We start from the raw sequence: 17,136 nt of genomic DNA on the forward strand, positions 1-17,136 counted from the left end.
CCCAGAACTGCCCTGGGGGAGGCGGGCTATAGGGGATTCCTCTGCAGTACTCACCCGTAGCCAGCCAGGAAGCCGAGGCTAGGTGGGCTGACCTTGTCACTGAAGATGACCATGGGCAGCAGGTTGCAGTCAGCCTGGCAGTCCTGCAGCTCAATCACCCACCACTCCAGGAAGTCAGAGGCCTTTGTGTCTGCTCGCTCCCCGGAGGCCCCCGTGCCCACCTGCTCCCTCCGCAGCTGGATGCGCACACCAAGATAGTCGTCTTCCTCATCTGAGTTGAGTGGGGTAGTTAGGAGTCGGGCTACCACCCATCCCTGGCCTAGGCGTACCCCAGCACCCTGGTCCCACGCTCACCTGGCTGCAGCTGCTTCACTGGACTGGCTTCAGGCCCATTGGGGGCACGGATGTACTTGGGGAAGAGGTGGGGAATGACCCTGTGGAAGGAAGGAGTCAGCCAGTCAGGGGCATCTCAGGCTCCCCTGCCCACCTGCCCCACGGTGGCCTCCACTCACACTGACTGGTCAGGTCTGCCCTCGAGCAGTTGGGCCAGCTGCCTCCGTTCTGTACTGTTGGGGGCCAGCTCCAAGGTGTGCTTCTCATTGGTATACTCCACTTTGCCTCCCTTGGCCAGGTCCCTAGGGGTGGGCAGTGTTAGGCAGTGTGGGGCATCCCCCAGACCCCCGTGAGCACGGGACCCACCTTTGGAAATTCCAGGTGAAGCGCAGCGTGATGTCCGCTGTGCCATTGTACAGCTCCTGCTTCATCTGGGCCCGGCTTGGGGGGCTGATGCGCCACAGTGCCCCGGAGCTGCCCTCGATCTGTGCAGTGACGATGTCCTCGGGACTGTACTGGCTAATGAACTGCATGGCCAGCTATGTGGAGCACGCCTCGGTTAGGGCCAGCGGGTACCTTTTCCCTGCCAGCCCACCTCACACCAAGGGATACAGTGCGGGGCACTTACTGGGTAGGGGTCAAACTGCTGGGACAGCTCCTCATAGGCCTGCTGTGTGAAAGGCACTATAGAAGGCTGCTGGGCGCTCATGGTGAACAGCGGCTAGGGATGGGATGGATGCATGGTCAGCAGGGAACCACCCAGCCTGCAAGGAGTGGGTGTGTCCTCGCCAATGGGGGAATGGGCAGGCTGGAGGCTGGCTACTCACCTCATAGCCGCCCAGCTTGAGGGTAACAGTGACATCAATGGGCTGGTTGACGACACCCACCACAGAGCGTATCAGTGACATGAAGAGCAGTGGGAACCAGATGATAGCAATGAGGAAGAGGATGATGAGGCCACCCATACCATACTTGACGATTTTCTTCTTCTTCTGTCCTTTGGGTTGTGGGTATTTCTGGAAGGGAGATACTGGTCACCCTCCCAGTCCCTTGGCTGCAGGCCGCCAGCCTCAACCTGGTGTCACTGAATAGGCCCGAGGTCAGAAATAATAGGGTCAGCTGCTTTAGTGAATGGGGCTGGGGCATTAGCTGCATGCCACACTCACAAGAGAAGGGCGCCTACTTTCTGCAGAGCTGCAAGCAAGGACATTGGAGCAGAGAGCTTGATGTGAGTGTAAATGCCCAGAAGACACATCTCTGCAATCTTACAGACTTCTGGGAACACCAGAAGTGAACACAAACAGGAAAACAGTATTTTTTAAATTAACTTTGTGTTTCAAAAGTGATAATGAGCCGGGCGTGGTGGCGCACGCCTTTAATCCCAGCACTCGGGAGGCAGAGGCAGGCGGATCTTTGTGAGTTCGAGGCCAGCCTGGGCTACCAAGTGAGCTCCAGGAAAGGCGCAAAGCTACACAGAGAAACCCTGTCTCGAAAAAAACAAAAAAAAAAAAACAAAAAAAAAACCCAAAAAAACAAAAGTGATAATGAGAAAGCACTACTCTTGTAGAAGTCCAGAGTTCAGTTTCCAGAAGGCATGTTGGTTGGGTGGCTCACATCTCCTGTAACTCTGGCTCCAGAGGAATCTGGTGCCCTCTTCTGGTCTCCACGAGCACCTGCACTTATGTGTACTCACACATAATTACGAATAATGAATTTTTTTTCTAAGCAAGGATAACCAGGGCATGAGAGAGTGCAGAGCAGCCATATGGTGGGATGGAGTAGCCAGAGCCTACAAAGAATGCTTACAAATCTAACAGATGGCCTGACCACACCTAGGACGTAATCTGAATAGATGTTTTTTCTCTAAGGGAGATAATCCGGCAGCAGCACATGAACTGTTAAACATTGGAACTTCAGTTAGCTGGTGAGAGAGATGCAGCCACTTCAGAAACAGTTCACAACGACAGAACAGTGACCTCCTAAGTGCCCCGTATAAGCAGACACACACAGTGAAAACAGCAGCAGTCCACCCACGGAAAGGTAGAGACACACTGGGGTCTCCGCACTCGATGGAACCTACATGGTCTAAGGAGTGGAGTACTGACCCACTACAAGGAGGAACCTTGGGAACACCGCTGAGGGGAGGAAGCCTGGTACCAAATGGTTCTGTGTTATCAAACGGGCAAACCACAGGCAGGAAGTAGACTGTAGACCACCAGGGGTGGAGAGGGGAAGTGGGGAACAATTAATAAAGGGGACAGGGTTTCTTGGTGGGGCGGTGAGATCCTAAAGCTGGCTGCAATGGTGAGTGCATGTACTTTGTGAATATACTAAACCAAGAAACAGCCCTGGTAACAAACAGCTAACATCTGCCTGCTGCCACCTCCCAACCCCAAGGGCCCAGTCCACCGTCCCCTGCTGCCCCCTAGACCCACTGCAGCTGTCCATGAGATCTAGAAAGCTCCTTTCTCTGGGCTGCTGTGCATGTGGGTTGTAAACTCCCAAGAGAGATCCACCCATCCTCTGCCCTGGCACCTTCTCTGTTTCTCGGCTGCATTTGATGATGAAGATGTTGGCATAGATGTCTTCTACACACATCCAGTTGGACAGGGACAGTGTGGTGTCAGTCCACACCCAGTCCATGACGGCCCGCAGCTCCACCAGGAAAGGCACTAGACGGAACCTGCCGAGGCCAGGGGTCCTTTAGCAGGGGCAGCCTACACTGGCTTCTACCTACTTGCTCTTCATGATCCCTAGGCAGACCACACTCACCCCTGGAAAAGGAAGAGGTTTACATGATTGTACTTCTTGGTGAGGAAGTTGCCCAGGATACGGGTGGGGTAGCCGCAGCGGATCTGGTAGGCAGACAGGGCAAAGTAAATGCACTTCACGAAGTACCACAGCTGGGCCACTGCATTCTGGCTGAACATTCTGAATGGAACAGGGACAGGATGTCAGGGAGGGTGAACTTGACAGAAACAGTTCTGGAGGCCAACCCAAACTGTACCAGGCCCAGAGTGTCTAGTGCGTCAGGGCAGACCGAGGCCCCTGGGGGCCGTGCCTCACGTCACCTACCTCTCAGTGACGGCTGGCAAGATAAAGAACATCCAGAGGTGAATAGCCACCACCAGGACCACCTGAAAGGCCAGCTTGCCCAGTACAGTCTTGCGCAGGTAGAGGGCACGGTCAATGACCATGGTGCTGAACTGGACCAGCAGCATGAAGAGGAAGGCCTCCGGCACCTGGTCATCTGACAGCGAGGATGCGATGTCCGTGGCTGCCGAGTGCTTCTGTAGTAGAGGGTACAGGTTGTGGAGATGGAGCCGTAGCGCACCTGAGAGTTCTGAGCCCATGCACTCCAAAGGCCTAGAAGCCAGTCATCCACTCTGGGGCCCCAGGTCAACTTACCCCAAAGGCCCAGAAACCAAAGATGATGATGATGAAGTCGACGATGTCAGCCAGGAACATGAGCGCATAGACATCTGTGGCTGCTCGGTACTTGGTGTGCAGGATGTCATGGAAGAAACGCCGCAGGGGTTGATAGATGCCCTGAGCTCTGTGGATGGACAGTCTCAGAGGGAGGGTATCCAGCGAGGGACTACCTTCCTGCCCCGATGCCCACCATTCCCAGCCAGCTTACTCACAGTGACAGGCAGAAGCTCTGCAGCCGGCGCCCGGCTACCTTCATTCTTTCCTGAACCTTCAATCTTCCTCGAGCGTGATGGGGGCTCTTTCTCCCTGCAGCTTCTTTTTCTTCCTCCTCCTCTTCCTCAGCCTCTGTGAGTGTCCAGGGAAATGTCAGCGAACCCACCAGGGACTAGTTGTCCATTCCAACAAGCTAGCATCACCCCACTTTACAGACAGCACAGGAACCTCCCCACAGTCACCAGTGAGAGAGCAACTGCTGCTGTGTCCTTTCTTGGGGTAGCCTTGAGACTTCAGCCCTGGCCCACAGACATCTCATCCTGGGTATAGGGACAACTCCAAGGACAGATACAGGGAGAGTACTGAGCAGTTGTGTGCTTCCCAAAGGGTTGTCCTTGTGCTGGGCTGGCCATCTGTGTCTCCTCCCCTCCTAGGAATCCTCAGGGGTCTAGCCTGGACTCTCACCCATAGCTGCTGCTCCTTTGGGTCCTGGAGTCTTCTTCTTCCTCCTGAAGCGTATGCTGATGTGCCTCTTGTGCTGGGGCTTAGGGTCCTCTAGGGGCTCTTGGATCCCATCCTCAGATCTAACATCTCCTTTCCCTTGGATGTGGTCCCTGGGGGTACCAGCCAACACCAGCTCCTCGGGATGCCCAGTGCCTGCCTCGGGCTGCGATTCCAGCCTAGCTTCTGACTCTTCCTCAGCCTCCTGGTCCTTCTCACTACTCCTGCGGTGGTCCTTGGAGAAACTGTCCTCCTCATGGTCCCAGAGGCCATAGCACTGCGGAGAATATGGAGGAGCAGTCAGGACGCCAGCCCAGGCCCATATTTAGACCAGACCCATGCTGGGTCATTCAAGCATCCAGCCTCTGGGCTCGAGAATGCCTGGAGCTTCCAAGGAGCCCCTGCCCCCCCGGGACTGGCTTGTGGGCTCACCAGTAGCTGGGAGCGGTGGAAGAAGAGGGCCAGGAGCTGCACCAGGTCATACTTGATGTAACTGTCAGTTTTCTCAAGACCCAGGATACGGGGAGGGAAGTAGGGCTTGTTCTCGTAGCGCCGCAGCACCACGTAACTATTCCAGGGGAAGAAGCCGAACTGGAACAGGTACTTGGTGACCACCATGACCTGCAGGACAGGGCACTCAGCACGGGCCAGGTGGCCCCGCCCCAACCCTTCAAGCTGCCACCAACCTCAGTGAAGACAATGGCTGTCATCCAGAAACGCTTGCTGGGCCTCGGGATGGTCAGCATGGCCCACAGGAAAATGAGCATGGGCAGCACCAGGGAGGCAGCCGAGGCTGTCACCATGTGGTTGAGGATGATGATGAAGTAGCAAAGCAGCTCTGAGTGTGCCGCCACACACTGGTACACGGCTCTTAGCAGCCGCAGAGTCCGGCCCTGCTGTGCTTCAAACTCCTCAGCCTCCTCCAGCTCGCGGATGCGTAGGCGCCTGCCACAAGACCACAGGAGTTTGGGGGCAAGAGCCAGGAGCACCCCTAGGGTGCAGAGCCCAGCCTGCAGCCATGGCAACAGACAGACTCCAACCCAAGGCCTAGCCAGTTCCTGCCCCCACTTCACCCAGCTCCTCCCACTGGGCTTCCTGCTCAGGAGAATTCCCTTGGAATCCTGCACACAGCCTAGCCCTGTCCCACCTGTCCAGGAGCAGCTCACTGGCTGTGCGCATCCGTGTGCGAGCATTGGCTAGAAGCTCCTGGGAGCCTTCCAGGGAGGTCTCAGCCTGGAGGTCCCCAGTGTCAGTGATGATCTCCTCGCTGCCACTGCGGGTGTTATAGCCTGTGCTCAGGGGGCTGCTGGTATCGTCTGTCATGCTACTCAAAGGCTCTTCGGCTCCCAGCCCACTGCGGGAGAAAAGGTCACAGAGGGCCAATCCTTAGGCTCTGGAGAAGGACAGAGGAGCGGTGCCTGGAGAGTAACCAGAAGCAGCTGAGACTGAACAGTGTTAGACCCTGATGACCTGTCAGCAGCTCAGGGGTCAGTCCCTGCTTTGGGCCAGAGGACAAGCAAAAATGGGGACCCTGGCTCACCCCAGGCCCCTTGGGCCCTGCACCAACCTTGAGGCTGTGCTGGGTCCATCACGGGTCTCCGTGGGACCTGCTGGCAGCGTGGTCTCGGCTTCGCTCATGTAAAGCTGGTCTAGCACCCCTCGGTGTACCTCTCCACCCTGCAGAGAGCATGGAGAAACTCTCAGGCCCTTGAGATGGGCCCAGCTCTGCTCCACATGTGCTCAGCAGGTAGTAGGTATGAGCGTGGCCTTGACGAGGTATAGAGGAGCTTGGCCCAAGGGGCCCTTACCCGCAGGAGTTCCTGGGTGAGCAGGTAGCGCTCTGCACGGAGCACGTCGCTCATGGTGTGGTGGTGCTTTGTGAATGTGCACAGCCAGCGTGTTAGCCCGTCTACGGAGGCCTGGCCCAGCACCCACAGGAACTGCATGGTGTTCAGGACACGCTGCATCATATGGCTGCGGCCTACAAAGAGCAGGATGGCACTGGAGGGTTGGCTGGCCCCAAGGGCCTTCAGCCCCCTGGCCCCTCCCCAGAAAGCCCACATACCTGCTGGCATCTCATCCTCTGGGGCCTCTGCTGGCTCCACCTCCTGGCCCAAGTCATCACCTCCTGGGCACAGGGAGAATCAGCATCAGGGAGCCCTGCAGCCCCCCTACTGGAGCCCCCAAGCACACTAACTCACCAGAAGACAGTTGTCCCGCCTGCTCCTGCCGTGCCTGTTCCCGACGCTGCCTCAGCACTGTCTGCGCATTGGTTACCCATGCCTGGTATGCCATCTGCCAGCCAGATTCCTTGGTTAGCACCCTGGCATCTCTAGCTGAGATATCCATTCATAGTCCCCTCCCAAGGAAGAGGATGGAGGGACAGCCATATACTAGATCTGGTCGGTCGTGGACCAGATCCTAGCTCCTGCTCTCTATCCAGCTGTGCATCTTCACCTCCCCAAGCCCTCTCTGGAAATGGACTCCAGAGACTGTGATAGGAAGACAGACGTGCAGCTGCCCAGCATGACCTATCCCTCAGTGCCAGGGCCTCAAAGATGGACAAGGGCCTCTTCAGGTCCCAGGACACCAGTATCCATCAGACACATGTAGCCTTTCTCTCAGACCAGGTGGCAGTCATAGAGCCCCGGAGGTAAGGCCGAGGGTGTCAGAGCCAGAACTTTCATGAAATGTAGCGGAGGGGCATAGTTGGCAACCTATGAACCTTGCATCTTGTTTCCCTAGCTGCCTGGACAGGTCTGATGGGCTAGGTGGACTTCTTCAATATGCAGGAGCTGGACTCCGAGGCCCTCAGATGCCTGTCCCTCCATACTGCCCCACTCAGGAACTCCATCGACAGAGCAAGAGGCAAGGCTCCAACTCACCTGGAAGGCATTCTGTGCTGCAGGCCTGGGGTCCTCAGGTAGGGCCTCCTCTTCCTCCTCACTATCCGACTCAAACAGGAAGTAGTCCCCAGAGTGGATGACTATAGTCAGCAGGGGTAGGAAAGTGGATGTGTATGTGAGAGCCAGTCTCCATGGCAGAGCTGATTCCTCCCCAGCCAGACCCTGAAAATCCTGGAGTTCCTATCTTCAGTTTTGAGTTGGGTGGTAGCAGAGCCATGGTTAAGGATGACGTTCCCCCTCAGCATCTTCCCCCCACGTGGCCTGGCTTGAGTGCCTCCCTTCCCACTAGAACTATCCCATCCAGGGTTCAGCAGGATGGGGAAGGTGGTCCATGCACAGAACACAGGTCAGAGAGCCTGACATGACCAGACAGGACAAGGAAAAGCTAGTAGGCATCAGGTCAATAGCAGAAGTGCAGAGGAGTCAAGGCAGGGTACCTGTGGCGTGGTCCAGCCAGGGGCGCCACCACTGTCTCCGTGGCGGGGAGGAGCCCCCTGGGCTGTCAGGCCCTGTGGAGGAGCAAGGCAAGCGTGAACAGGCAAGGGAGGCTGTAGGGCAGCCTATCTTGGGCACAGGGGCACGTGGCAGAGACAGAAACAGACACAGAACTCCTGCAGTGACAAGGTTCCATGTGGTGCCACATGTCTCAGAGCCCTGGAGGGATGGAGAGGGGTCACAAGTGCAAGGGGACAGTTCCAGGCGGCCTTCTGGCCTGCTGGGACAGAGGGAAACACATCACATGGCACAGGACTAGAGGCAGGGTCCTGAAGCATGCCACTTACACACAGCACAGGACAGGGAGCAGGGTCCTGTGGCACATCACGTATATACGTAGCACAGTACAGGACAAGGGGGTGGGGCCCGTGGCACACCACTTGCACAGGTGCAGGGAGGTTCCAGCAGCATGAACATGCCTGGATGCAGTATGTGTGTGTGGCGGGTATCCTCTGAGGTTCCGGGTTTTGTCCATGCTTACCTGGCTCCTGGCTGGGATCCTGGGAGTCTGTGGACTGGAGTTGGCCACGGCTTGCCTGGCTCTGCCTGTATTTCTCCTGTTTGGCACGGATGCGTTTCATCCTGCAAATAGGAAGGAGCTCTGAGTGCCAGGCTGGCCAGAAGGGTCAAAGGGTCCCTCGCCCAGATGACACCTACTGTCTTTTCAGCTGGGCCAGGGACTTCTCTTCAATCTGGCGGTGGAAGTTGATGCTCTTAAGGTTGGCTGCGTTGTAGAGGGCAAAACCCCTGAGGGAAGACCGAGACCTCAGTGCTCATCTCCAGATGCACGGGTTTTCTCCACCTTTGGGATTGTCTAGGCTCAAGCCCCTGCCCCTAGGTAGCCCGCCGGGTCCTCCTACTAATACTGAGGCATGTGCTGGGAGACACCTGCCACCCGCAGCCATGAGAGAAGAAATATCTTCTGCCACCTCTTTTCCTGGGGTGGTAAACCATCACAGGAAGGGGCATTGGGTGGCAACTCTGGGGTAGGAAGATGAAACTGCTGACCCTAAGTTCAGCTCCAGGGGCAGAGGCCTCTGCTGGGAGCATGATACCATGTCACAGCCCTCCAGCTGGGGTACACTCAGGCCAATCCGGGCCACATGTTGGGCTAAAACACTGCAGGGCCACACTGTCTTCTCAGCCATAGGTGTAATAAGGGCAGCTCTAGTGAGATACCAAGGTGCTAGGAGTCCTTTGCTCTCCCTTTTGGTGACAGGATCAAGAGGAGATGTTATTCTAGGGAACCTGTGCTGAGGATGAGGGACTCTTCCCCACCCCAGGGTGAAGCAGCTAGGCAGACCTGGAGGCCTGCAGGGCAGTGGCCTTCAGCTCAGCACTGACATGCAGGAAGTAGTGGCTGAGAAAGACGCGCCGTTGCAGCAGCAGGAAGAAGAAGCAGACGCTGTCCCAGATGATACCAGCCTCCTCCACGGGCAGCAGGCAGTCCCGGTCTCTGCTCATCATCTCTTTGGCTGCGAGGCAGAGACCAGCATGGGTAGGGGTCCAGTACCAGAAGCAGTGGGAAGTCTTGTGCCTGCCCCTCACCCACGCTTCTCGCCCACTCACGATTGTAGTAGCCTTTTACTGTGCACACGAGGCTGAAGAGCTGGATGACCCAGCAGAAGTTGCTCTGCATTTGCTCCACGAAGACACAGGACAGGAGCTGGGGTCAGGAGAGGGGACAGGTTAATCCAGGGCTCCCGGGGAGGCCTGGGGCAGGGTTGGGTGGGCAGTCTGCTCACCGACAGCATATTCTTGGAGATGATGACCGTGACATTATAGAGGATGAGGCAGTCCCACAGCACGAGTTGGGCTCGTGTCTCCTTCTGGAGCAGGGTAGTGCCGAAGAGCAGCAAGTAGAAGCAGGCCAGCAGGTACCCCAGCCCAAAAATGCTGATGCGGGTGGCCCCTGTGATAAACACCACCACAAGCACCAGCCAGAACAGGTAGCGGAAGATGGCCACCTTCAGCATATCCAGATAGGACCTGGCAAGTGGGGATATCACTGAGGTTGCTGGGTCAGCCCAGCTATGCCCTCTTAGCAGGGTGCTTCAGAGTGGGCAGTGTGGGACCTACCTGCAGTGGATGAAGTTGGGTACAGGGTTGGGCTCCCCACGCAGGGGCTCCAGGTGGTCGGTGTTGATGCCTGCCATGCGCTGCCACTCCTCTGTCCGCTCGGCCGAGAACACCTGCCACTGCTGGGAGGCGCAGAGCAGCAGGAGGAAGTCACCTGCAGGACAGGAGAGCTGCTGCAGGGCGCGCGGCTTGCCCGTGAAGAAGAACGTACTGCCAGGGGCTGAGGGGCCGCTCCCATTTCACAACTGAGAAAGTGTCCATACATACAAGCTGGAACCAGGAAGGTGTCAGACTGAGGACCCACCGGTCTGTATGTATGCTGTACACGTGCACACATGTCAGGGAGCGTGGGCTGCTGCGGATCTCCCTGCACACTGTAGGGCCGTCCGTGTGCACACGGGTGACCACACAGGTCTGCACACCTGTGTTCACCCATACACTCTTGGATGTGTTTTAATTGCGTGAGGGTCAGACCTTCAGCCGCATCAGGATGAGGCTGCGCGGCAGCATGACTCTCCTATGGAGTGACACACCACTCAACTGTCAACACCTAGACAACGCGTCCCTTGCTGGTTCCAGGCAAAGGTCCCCACATCTCCAACAAGCACCCCGCCTCCATAGGGGTGTAGTATAAGGCCTGTATAGTCCTTACACTCTCCGGTGGGGTGGGCGGGTATCCTGGGGTGAGTGATGGGGTTGCACTTACTGATCAGGTTGGTGGAATTGGGGGCTCTGAAGAAGTCAGGCAGGTACAGCCACTTGATGAGAGCGGAATTCATGGGGATGGCCTGGCTCCAGCGCCATGGGTAGTCTGTGGGTAGGGGACACATCAGAAAGGACACAAGCTGGCCTCACCCCCCTCTGCTCCCAGGAGCCCCAGAGGCCAGTGGCTGTGTCACACTTCCAGCGTGGTTAGAACTTGTTCTCAACACCACTCACAGTCTCCAGAACACTGACCCACAGACGCAGAGTCCAGCAGGACATGATTGCTAGGCAGAAACTACACCAGGCTTCAGGGGTTGGGGAGGAGGGCAGAGGCGCCCACCAATGGGTCAGAAGGCAGACCATGGTGAGCCTCACCTGAGACAGGGCAGGTACCTCCCAAGGAGACGCCAGTACTTGGAATGAATTATGGTTCAAACAATTTCATAGCATGAAACATATAAAATAATAACCCAAAGCTGGAAATAATCTAGAAATCCTTCAACTATTATGGCACCACACACCCTGAATATTGTTGCTGAGGCAACAACACCTGGAAGAAGTCCACCTAAGTGAATAAGAACCCCTGAGAGACCCAAACACCTGAGGAATTTTGTCTGCACCCACTAAGAGAAAGAAACCAATCTCAACAGAGCACACTGCACCCTTCTGCTCTGGGACATGGACAGAAGATAGACTGATACCCGAGGAAGGGCAGGGCTGACTTCAGAGGGCTGCATTAAGGGGCAATCAGGGTGTTTGGCACACTTGTCAGGAACCAGGGCCCAAGCTGGGCAGTAGTGGTGCACACCTTTAATCCCAGCACTTGGGAGGCAGAGGCAGGTGGATTTCTGAATTCAAGACCAGCCTGGTCTACAAAGTGAGTTCCAGGGCAGCTAGGGCTACACAGAGAAACCCTGTCTCAAAGACCCAAAATAAATAAAGAAATAAACGAACCAGGGCCTTCTGTAAACTCATCAATCCTGAAGGATGGAATACCACAGTACAACTCATACTATATCAAAAGAAAGTGGTCACCAATCTGATTACAGTAGATGGCCAATTCAGGCATCCTTTCCACTATTGCTAGGAGTCTTAGAGACATAGGATGGGAAACTGAGGTCAGTATGTAAAATAAATGAAAAAAGTGCTATTTAAATAAAACAAACAAACAAATAAGTAAAAGAAAGTGGTCTAGGTATTGTAGGGAGACAGTGACAAACTGGAAGATCACTAAGTGAAGACCCCAGAAGGTACTGGGAAGAAAGGAACCAGTAAGAATCACAGAAAACCATGCTTCTGGTATGTACTCACTCATAAGTGGATACTAGATGTAAAGCAAAAGATAACCAGACTACAACCCACAGCTCCAGGGAGGCTAGCAGGGAGGAGCCTAGGAAGGATGCACGGATCCCAGCGAAGGAGAAATAGATGAGATCTACATGAGCAAACTGGGGGTTAGAGGAAGTAATGGAGGGCAAGGATGGGCGATGAGAACCTAGGGGAATGGGAGGTTCGAGCTGGAACAGGAACCGAGTGGGAGAGCAAGGAAAGAGATACCATGATAAATGAAGATATCATGGGAATAGGGAGAAACAGAGTGCTAAGGAAGTTCCCAGGAATCCACAAGGATGACCCCATCTTAGACTACTGGAAATAGTCAAGTGGGTACCTGAACTGGCCTACTCTGGTGATCAGATGGCTGAATACCCTAACTGTCATCATAGAGCCCTCATCCAGTGACTGGTGGGAGTAGATGCAAAGATCCATGGCTGGGTGCCAGGCAGAGCTCCAGGAGTCCAGTCGATGAGAGAGAGGAGGGATTTTATGAGCAAGAGACATCGAGATCATGATGGGAAAATGTACAGAGACAACCAGCCAAACTAGTGGAAACACATGAACTGTGGACCAATAGGAGCCCCCATGGTACTGAACTAGGCCCTCTGGATAGGTGAGACAGTTGTTTAGCATGAACTGTTTAAAGGGCCCCCAGGCTGTAGGATCGGACCCATCCTGAGTGCATGAGCCAGCTTTTTGGAGCCCAGTGCCTATGGTGGGACACTTTGTGCAACCTTGGTGCAGGGAGGTGGGGCCTGGACCTGCCTCAACAGAATGTACCAGGCTTTGCTGACTCCCCATGGGAGACCTTGCCTTGGAGGAGGTGGGAACAGGGGCTGAGTTGGGGGGGGGGAAGGCTGGGGGGCAGGAGGAGTGAGGAGAGGGGAATCTGTGGTTGGTATGTAAAATGAATAGAAAAATCTCTTAATAAAAAAATGAAAAAATGAAAAAAGAAAACCATGCTTCAAGGGAAGGAGGAGGCACCACTAGCTATGTGGACCATAGGTAGTGGACCACAGATAGTGACCTAGTCACAATAGGTCTGTCCCAAAGCTCTGTCTGAACAGACTGGGGCTCCTTGGCCAGGGGTTGATGTCAGGGCACAAGATGAGACAGGGGTCCCAAGAGCAGGAAATGTCAACATGTCTGGGAAGGCCAGGCCATGAGAGGGCTGGGAATGCCTGCGGCCAAAGCAAGAAGGTGTGAGAGACAAAGCCCACTGCAGTGGTCTCAGAGTAGAGAAAGGGAAAAAACAGTGGTCTCAGCACATCTGAATAAGCAAACAGAAGGAGCAATAGCTCTCTTTCAGAAGATGCTGAATGAGAAATGAGATTTATATAATCTTAAAGCATCCCCTTGTGATATTAAATAAGGAGAAAAATACAAATCTCATGGGAAAACCTGGCAGATGTCACTATAACTGAGTCACAAAGATTAAGGTCACCAGAAAGAAGACACAATACCCCCCAGGACACTCTCAGAACTTGTTTGAAGTGTTTGGAACTCTCCTAGGTACATAACCCAGGTAAGGGAGACATCCCAGGCAATCTCAAAGGGAGGAGAGATTGTCCATTCCTCAAGGACTCGGAGGACAAGGAAAACCCCAGGAATCACCCCAGCTGGCAGAGCAGGATGAGTCAGGATGCCTACTGGGTCCCCACAACCTGAGGCAGGAGGACAGACTGAGGACCTGAAACCCTTTCCACTCTGTTCAAAACAAAGAGGAGGGTGTAGCTCGGTGGTTGAGTACTTGCTGAATATGTGTGAAGCCATGGGCTCCATCTCTACCCCAAGGATGCTAAAAACAAAACAAAACAAAACAAAAAACAAACCTTAAACAGGTGGTTGAAAAATTCGAGCTCTCCCCTACAGAAAAGCTAGCGGAAGACTGAAGACACATGAGAACAGAAAGACAGACCATCACTGGAGCAGCAGGCAGGGTCACCCTGTGTTAAACGTTTGTCTGTAGCACCCAGATGTGGGCAGGCAAGGTTGCTCCTGAACAGGTGAAATGGACAAGCCTGGCTACAGTCATGGGCCACACCACCTCCACGGAACCATCATGAATGAAGTCCATGCACATAGGGGTCCCCAAGCCAAGCACTCCCAACCCTTGGGGCATGTGACAAAGCCACCAGCCTGGCTGTCCAGAAATGTCACAGGGATGGCAAAAGCTGGATGAAAGAGACAGAGAACACAGTGTTATGGAATAATACTTTAACTATGTCAAGATGTGTTACATTGGTTTATGCTGCATTTGTTGACATAGGTAAAGATGTGTTACATTGGTTTATGCTGCTTTTGTTTAGTTACATAAAGGTGTGTTGCGTTTGTTTTACCTTGCCTGCCTAAGGCACCTGATTGGGCTAATAAAAAGCTAAACAGCCAATAGTTGGGCAGTAGAGGGATAGGTGGGGCTGGCAGGCAGAGAGAATAAGGAGTAGGAGGAATCTAGGCTCCAGAGAAAAAGAGAGGAGGGAATAGGAGGGAGAAATAGAGGGAGATGCCCAGGGCCAATCAGCCAGGCAGCCACCAGCCAGCCAGACACTAGAGAAGGATATACAGAAGGAAAGAAAGGTAAAAGACTCTGAGGCAAAATGTAGATGAAGAGAAACAGGTTAAATTAAGTTACAAGAGCTAGTGGGACAAGCATAAGATGAGGTGGAGCACTCATAACTAAGAAGAAGTCTCCGTATCACGATTGGGAAGCTGGCTGGTGGCCCAGCAGAAAGCCTGCTACAACACAGGGCAAAGGCCAAACTGAAAACAGTGCAAGAACGAACTGGCGCCATTTTAATAGACCACACAGCTGACATCGGTGCTGCTGCAGGAGGCTGCCACGAGAGGCCACAGCCCTGCAGGCACACAGTCACCTTGCCCTCAGGAAGCCAACCTCAGGCCAGCACTGTGTGAAGATGTCACAGCTACGGCTCAAGTGGCCCAGAGAGAAGGTGCAGGTCACAGAGGATATAATGAGTGCCCTTGACAGGAATCTAGATGTGCCCAGGAAGGAAAAGCCCATGAGCTTCCATGCAACCACACGTCCCAAGGCCCTCAATCCGTGGCTTACCAATGCACAGTGCAGGTGGCATGCCCAGGCACAGCAGGTACTGGTACAGCAGGAACAGTGTGAGGAACAGACAGTAATTGGGCCAGAGGTGGGCGATGGCCTCACGGCGCCTGCGTGTCAGGATGGCCACCAGCCAGCAGCCATGTACAATCACCATGAAGTTCATGCGCTGCCCGATCACATTCACGGCCATCAGGAAGCAGATCTGGAGGGGATACAAGGGATGGACATAATGGTAGGAAGGGACTTTTGACCTGCTCCAGGTCCACAGGCTCAGAGGACCCCTGCCTTGAGGTCATAGAGTGGCCAGTCACCCAGACTACTGTCCTAGGAGGGCAGCAGAGGCGAGACACATCTCCACCATACTTCTAGGATTAGGTCAAGGCTCAGGGATGGGGGGGGCTCCATGGCTGGGGAAGACTTGAACTTCAGACACTGGCCAGCCTTGGCCTCCTCCTGCAGGGGGACACAGTATGAACTCTCTGGCCTTCCTGGGCACTGTGGCGAGCCTCTCAGCTAGCTCAGGGCAGGCTGTGGTAGAGCACTTAGACGTCATTACAGATGCTCCGGCGAGCCTCCCCGCCATCGGTCCTGACCAAAGGAGTGACGTGCGGACACCCAGTCTCACCTCCAGCCCGAATTTGTAGAAGAAAAAGTTGATGAAGTATTTGAGGCAGCTGAGTAGGTCCTGGTCCAGCCTCTGGCGGGTGCCGTCTGCGCACACAGCCTGGGCAGGCAGAGGGGCCCGCTGGTGCTGGCGGCGGTAGTGCTCTTGGCGCCGGTACACCACGGCCTCAAACACCAGCAGCAGAAGGATCTGCAGGTGGTTCTGTGAAGGCGGGGGTCAGCAGTCAGTGGGGACCATCAGGGACCATCAGGGACCATCCGCCCTGGCTGCCGGTCCCCACTCACCTGGATATAGCCCAGGTTGGGGAAGCCCTTCCGCACCCCGAACCAATTGGCGGGGTCAATAGGGCCACGGTACAGCAAAGACTGGTTGATCTCCATGGGCTGCAGGTTGGTACTGTTGGGGAAGGGCTGCAAAGAGGGGTGAGCATGAGCCTCGGGTCCCAGGTCAGGATGGAGTGGGGACTGTGGGTGCTATCTTAAACCCATCCCACAGCTGAAGCTCCAGGTGGGTCCAGGGTAGACAACAGCTGCCCTACCAGAGGTTCACAGGGCTGTCCGTCTTGGGACCACTTTGATGGGGAAGGGGGCAGGCCAAGGCCAGAGGTGTAAACAGAAGCCCAGAGAGAATGGATGGAGCCAGGTGAATATCTAGGCACAGCTGTCCAGAGCATCTCTCTACTCTCATCACTGGTCCAGTGTCTCCACATTCCAGGAGGAATCTCTCCAGTTGGGACAGCTCCTCAAAGGCCCCTGGGCCCCAGGGATGCCTCCCCATGCCTGTACCTCGGTGCAGTTGCTGGAGTACTCGTGTGGGTTGACGATCTTGAGCTGATAGAGCATCTTGCACACAATGATGATGCAGGTCCACACCGTGGAGAGGCAGGAGGCCATGGGCCGGAAGCGCGGGTAGGGCAGGGCAAAGGCCCACAGCACCACCAGCAGCAGGTTCATCACAGACACCTGTGGAGAACAGACGGCAGTGGACCAGGTCCAGGACAACTGCCACAACCCATCAGGCCGGGCTCTAGGGCAGCCAGCCAAGCCAGGCCACCAGTGACGCCGCTGCAGACAAGGAGACTGAGCCCAGAATGCTACACTCACTTCTTTCAGGGCCACCCAGACAGTGTAGAAGGCTACCAGCTTGAAGATGTGCAGCTCGAGCAAGCGCCGCACAAACACCTGGATGCGGGTGAGGACATCGGAGAAGCTGGCCGCTAGGTCCAGCAGCCGGTCAGCCACCAGGCCCCATTTGCTGGCTTCACCTGTGAAGGTGGGGGCTCCGTGAGGAGGGGCAGAGCCCGGTGAAGGGGTGGGCAGAAGTGGTAAGGGGTGGGGCTTAGTCAAGAGGTAGAAGCTCAGTGGGAATTGCTAAGAGGGTGGACTGTGAAAGGGGAGGGACTCAGTGATAAGGCGAGGGTGGGGTTCAGTAAGGAAGGG

General features: G+C 55.2%; 1 protein-coding gene across 3 annotated transcripts in view; it reads right to left on the reverse strand.

The window, feature by feature from the left end:
• The window catches only part of Piezo1 (piezo type mechanosensitive ion channel component 1 (Er blood group)), a 68,451-nt gene that overhangs the window by 595 nt on the left and 50,720 nt on the right, over window positions 1–17,136 (reverse strand). For 2 of the 3 annotated variants that reach the window (XM_042277809.2, XM_006987389.4), the window contains exons 18-50: window positions 16,801–16,961; window positions 16,483–16,659; window positions 15,982–16,107; window positions 15,698–15,898; window positions 15,070–15,274; window positions 10,666–10,770; window positions 9,960–10,113; window positions 9,626–9,869; window positions 9,450–9,546; window positions 9,184–9,355; window positions 8,538–8,627; window positions 8,362–8,462; window positions 7,823–7,894; window positions 7,365–7,465; window positions 6,681–6,774; window positions 6,545–6,607; window positions 6,288–6,460; window positions 6,047–6,156; window positions 5,627–5,833; window positions 5,166–5,424; window positions 4,912–5,100; window positions 4,444–4,756; window positions 3,978–4,110; window positions 3,742–3,889; window positions 3,409–3,623; window positions 3,106–3,264; window positions 2,869–3,016; window positions 1,161–1,349; window positions 962–1,054; window positions 700–872; window positions 513–635; window positions 355–434; window positions 55–271 (exon numbers count right to left, since the gene is read on the reverse strand). In XM_042277809.2, coding sequence (XP_042133743.1) covers window positions 55–271; window positions 355–434; window positions 513–635; window positions 700–872; window positions 962–1,054; window positions 1,161–1,349; window positions 2,869–3,016; window positions 3,106–3,264; window positions 3,409–3,623; window positions 3,742–3,889; window positions 3,978–4,110; window positions 4,444–4,756; window positions 4,912–5,100; window positions 5,166–5,424; window positions 5,627–5,833; window positions 6,047–6,156; window positions 6,288–6,460; window positions 6,545–6,607; window positions 6,681–6,774; window positions 7,365–7,465; window positions 7,823–7,894; window positions 8,362–8,462; window positions 8,538–8,627; window positions 9,184–9,355; window positions 9,450–9,546; window positions 9,626–9,869; window positions 9,960–10,113; window positions 10,666–10,770; window positions 15,070–15,274; window positions 15,698–15,898; window positions 15,982–16,107; window positions 16,483–16,659; window positions 16,801–16,961 — 5,092 coding nt within the window. The remainder of the gene's footprint in view (window positions 1–54; window positions 272–354; window positions 435–512; window positions 636–699; window positions 873–961; window positions 1,055–1,160; window positions 1,350–2,868; window positions 3,017–3,105; window positions 3,265–3,408; window positions 3,624–3,741; window positions 3,890–3,977; window positions 4,111–4,443; window positions 4,757–4,911; window positions 5,101–5,165; window positions 5,425–5,626; window positions 5,834–6,046; window positions 6,157–6,287; window positions 6,461–6,544; window positions 6,608–6,680; window positions 6,775–7,364; window positions 7,466–7,822; window positions 7,895–8,361; window positions 8,463–8,537; window positions 8,628–9,183; window positions 9,356–9,449; window positions 9,547–9,625; window positions 9,870–9,959; window positions 10,114–10,665; window positions 10,771–15,069; window positions 15,275–15,697; window positions 15,899–15,981; window positions 16,108–16,482; window positions 16,660–16,800; window positions 16,962–17,136) is intronic. The other variant, XM_076572237.1, reaches the window with a different exon arrangement.

This window comes from Peromyscus maniculatus, chromosome 5, assembly GCF_049852395.1.
Source record: "Peromyscus maniculatus bairdii isolate BWxNUB_F1_BW_parent chromosome 5, HU_Pman_BW_mat_3.1, whole genome shotgun sequence".
NCBI classification, from domain to species: domain Eukaryota; kingdom Metazoa; phylum Chordata; class Mammalia; order Rodentia; family Cricetidae; genus Peromyscus; species Peromyscus maniculatus.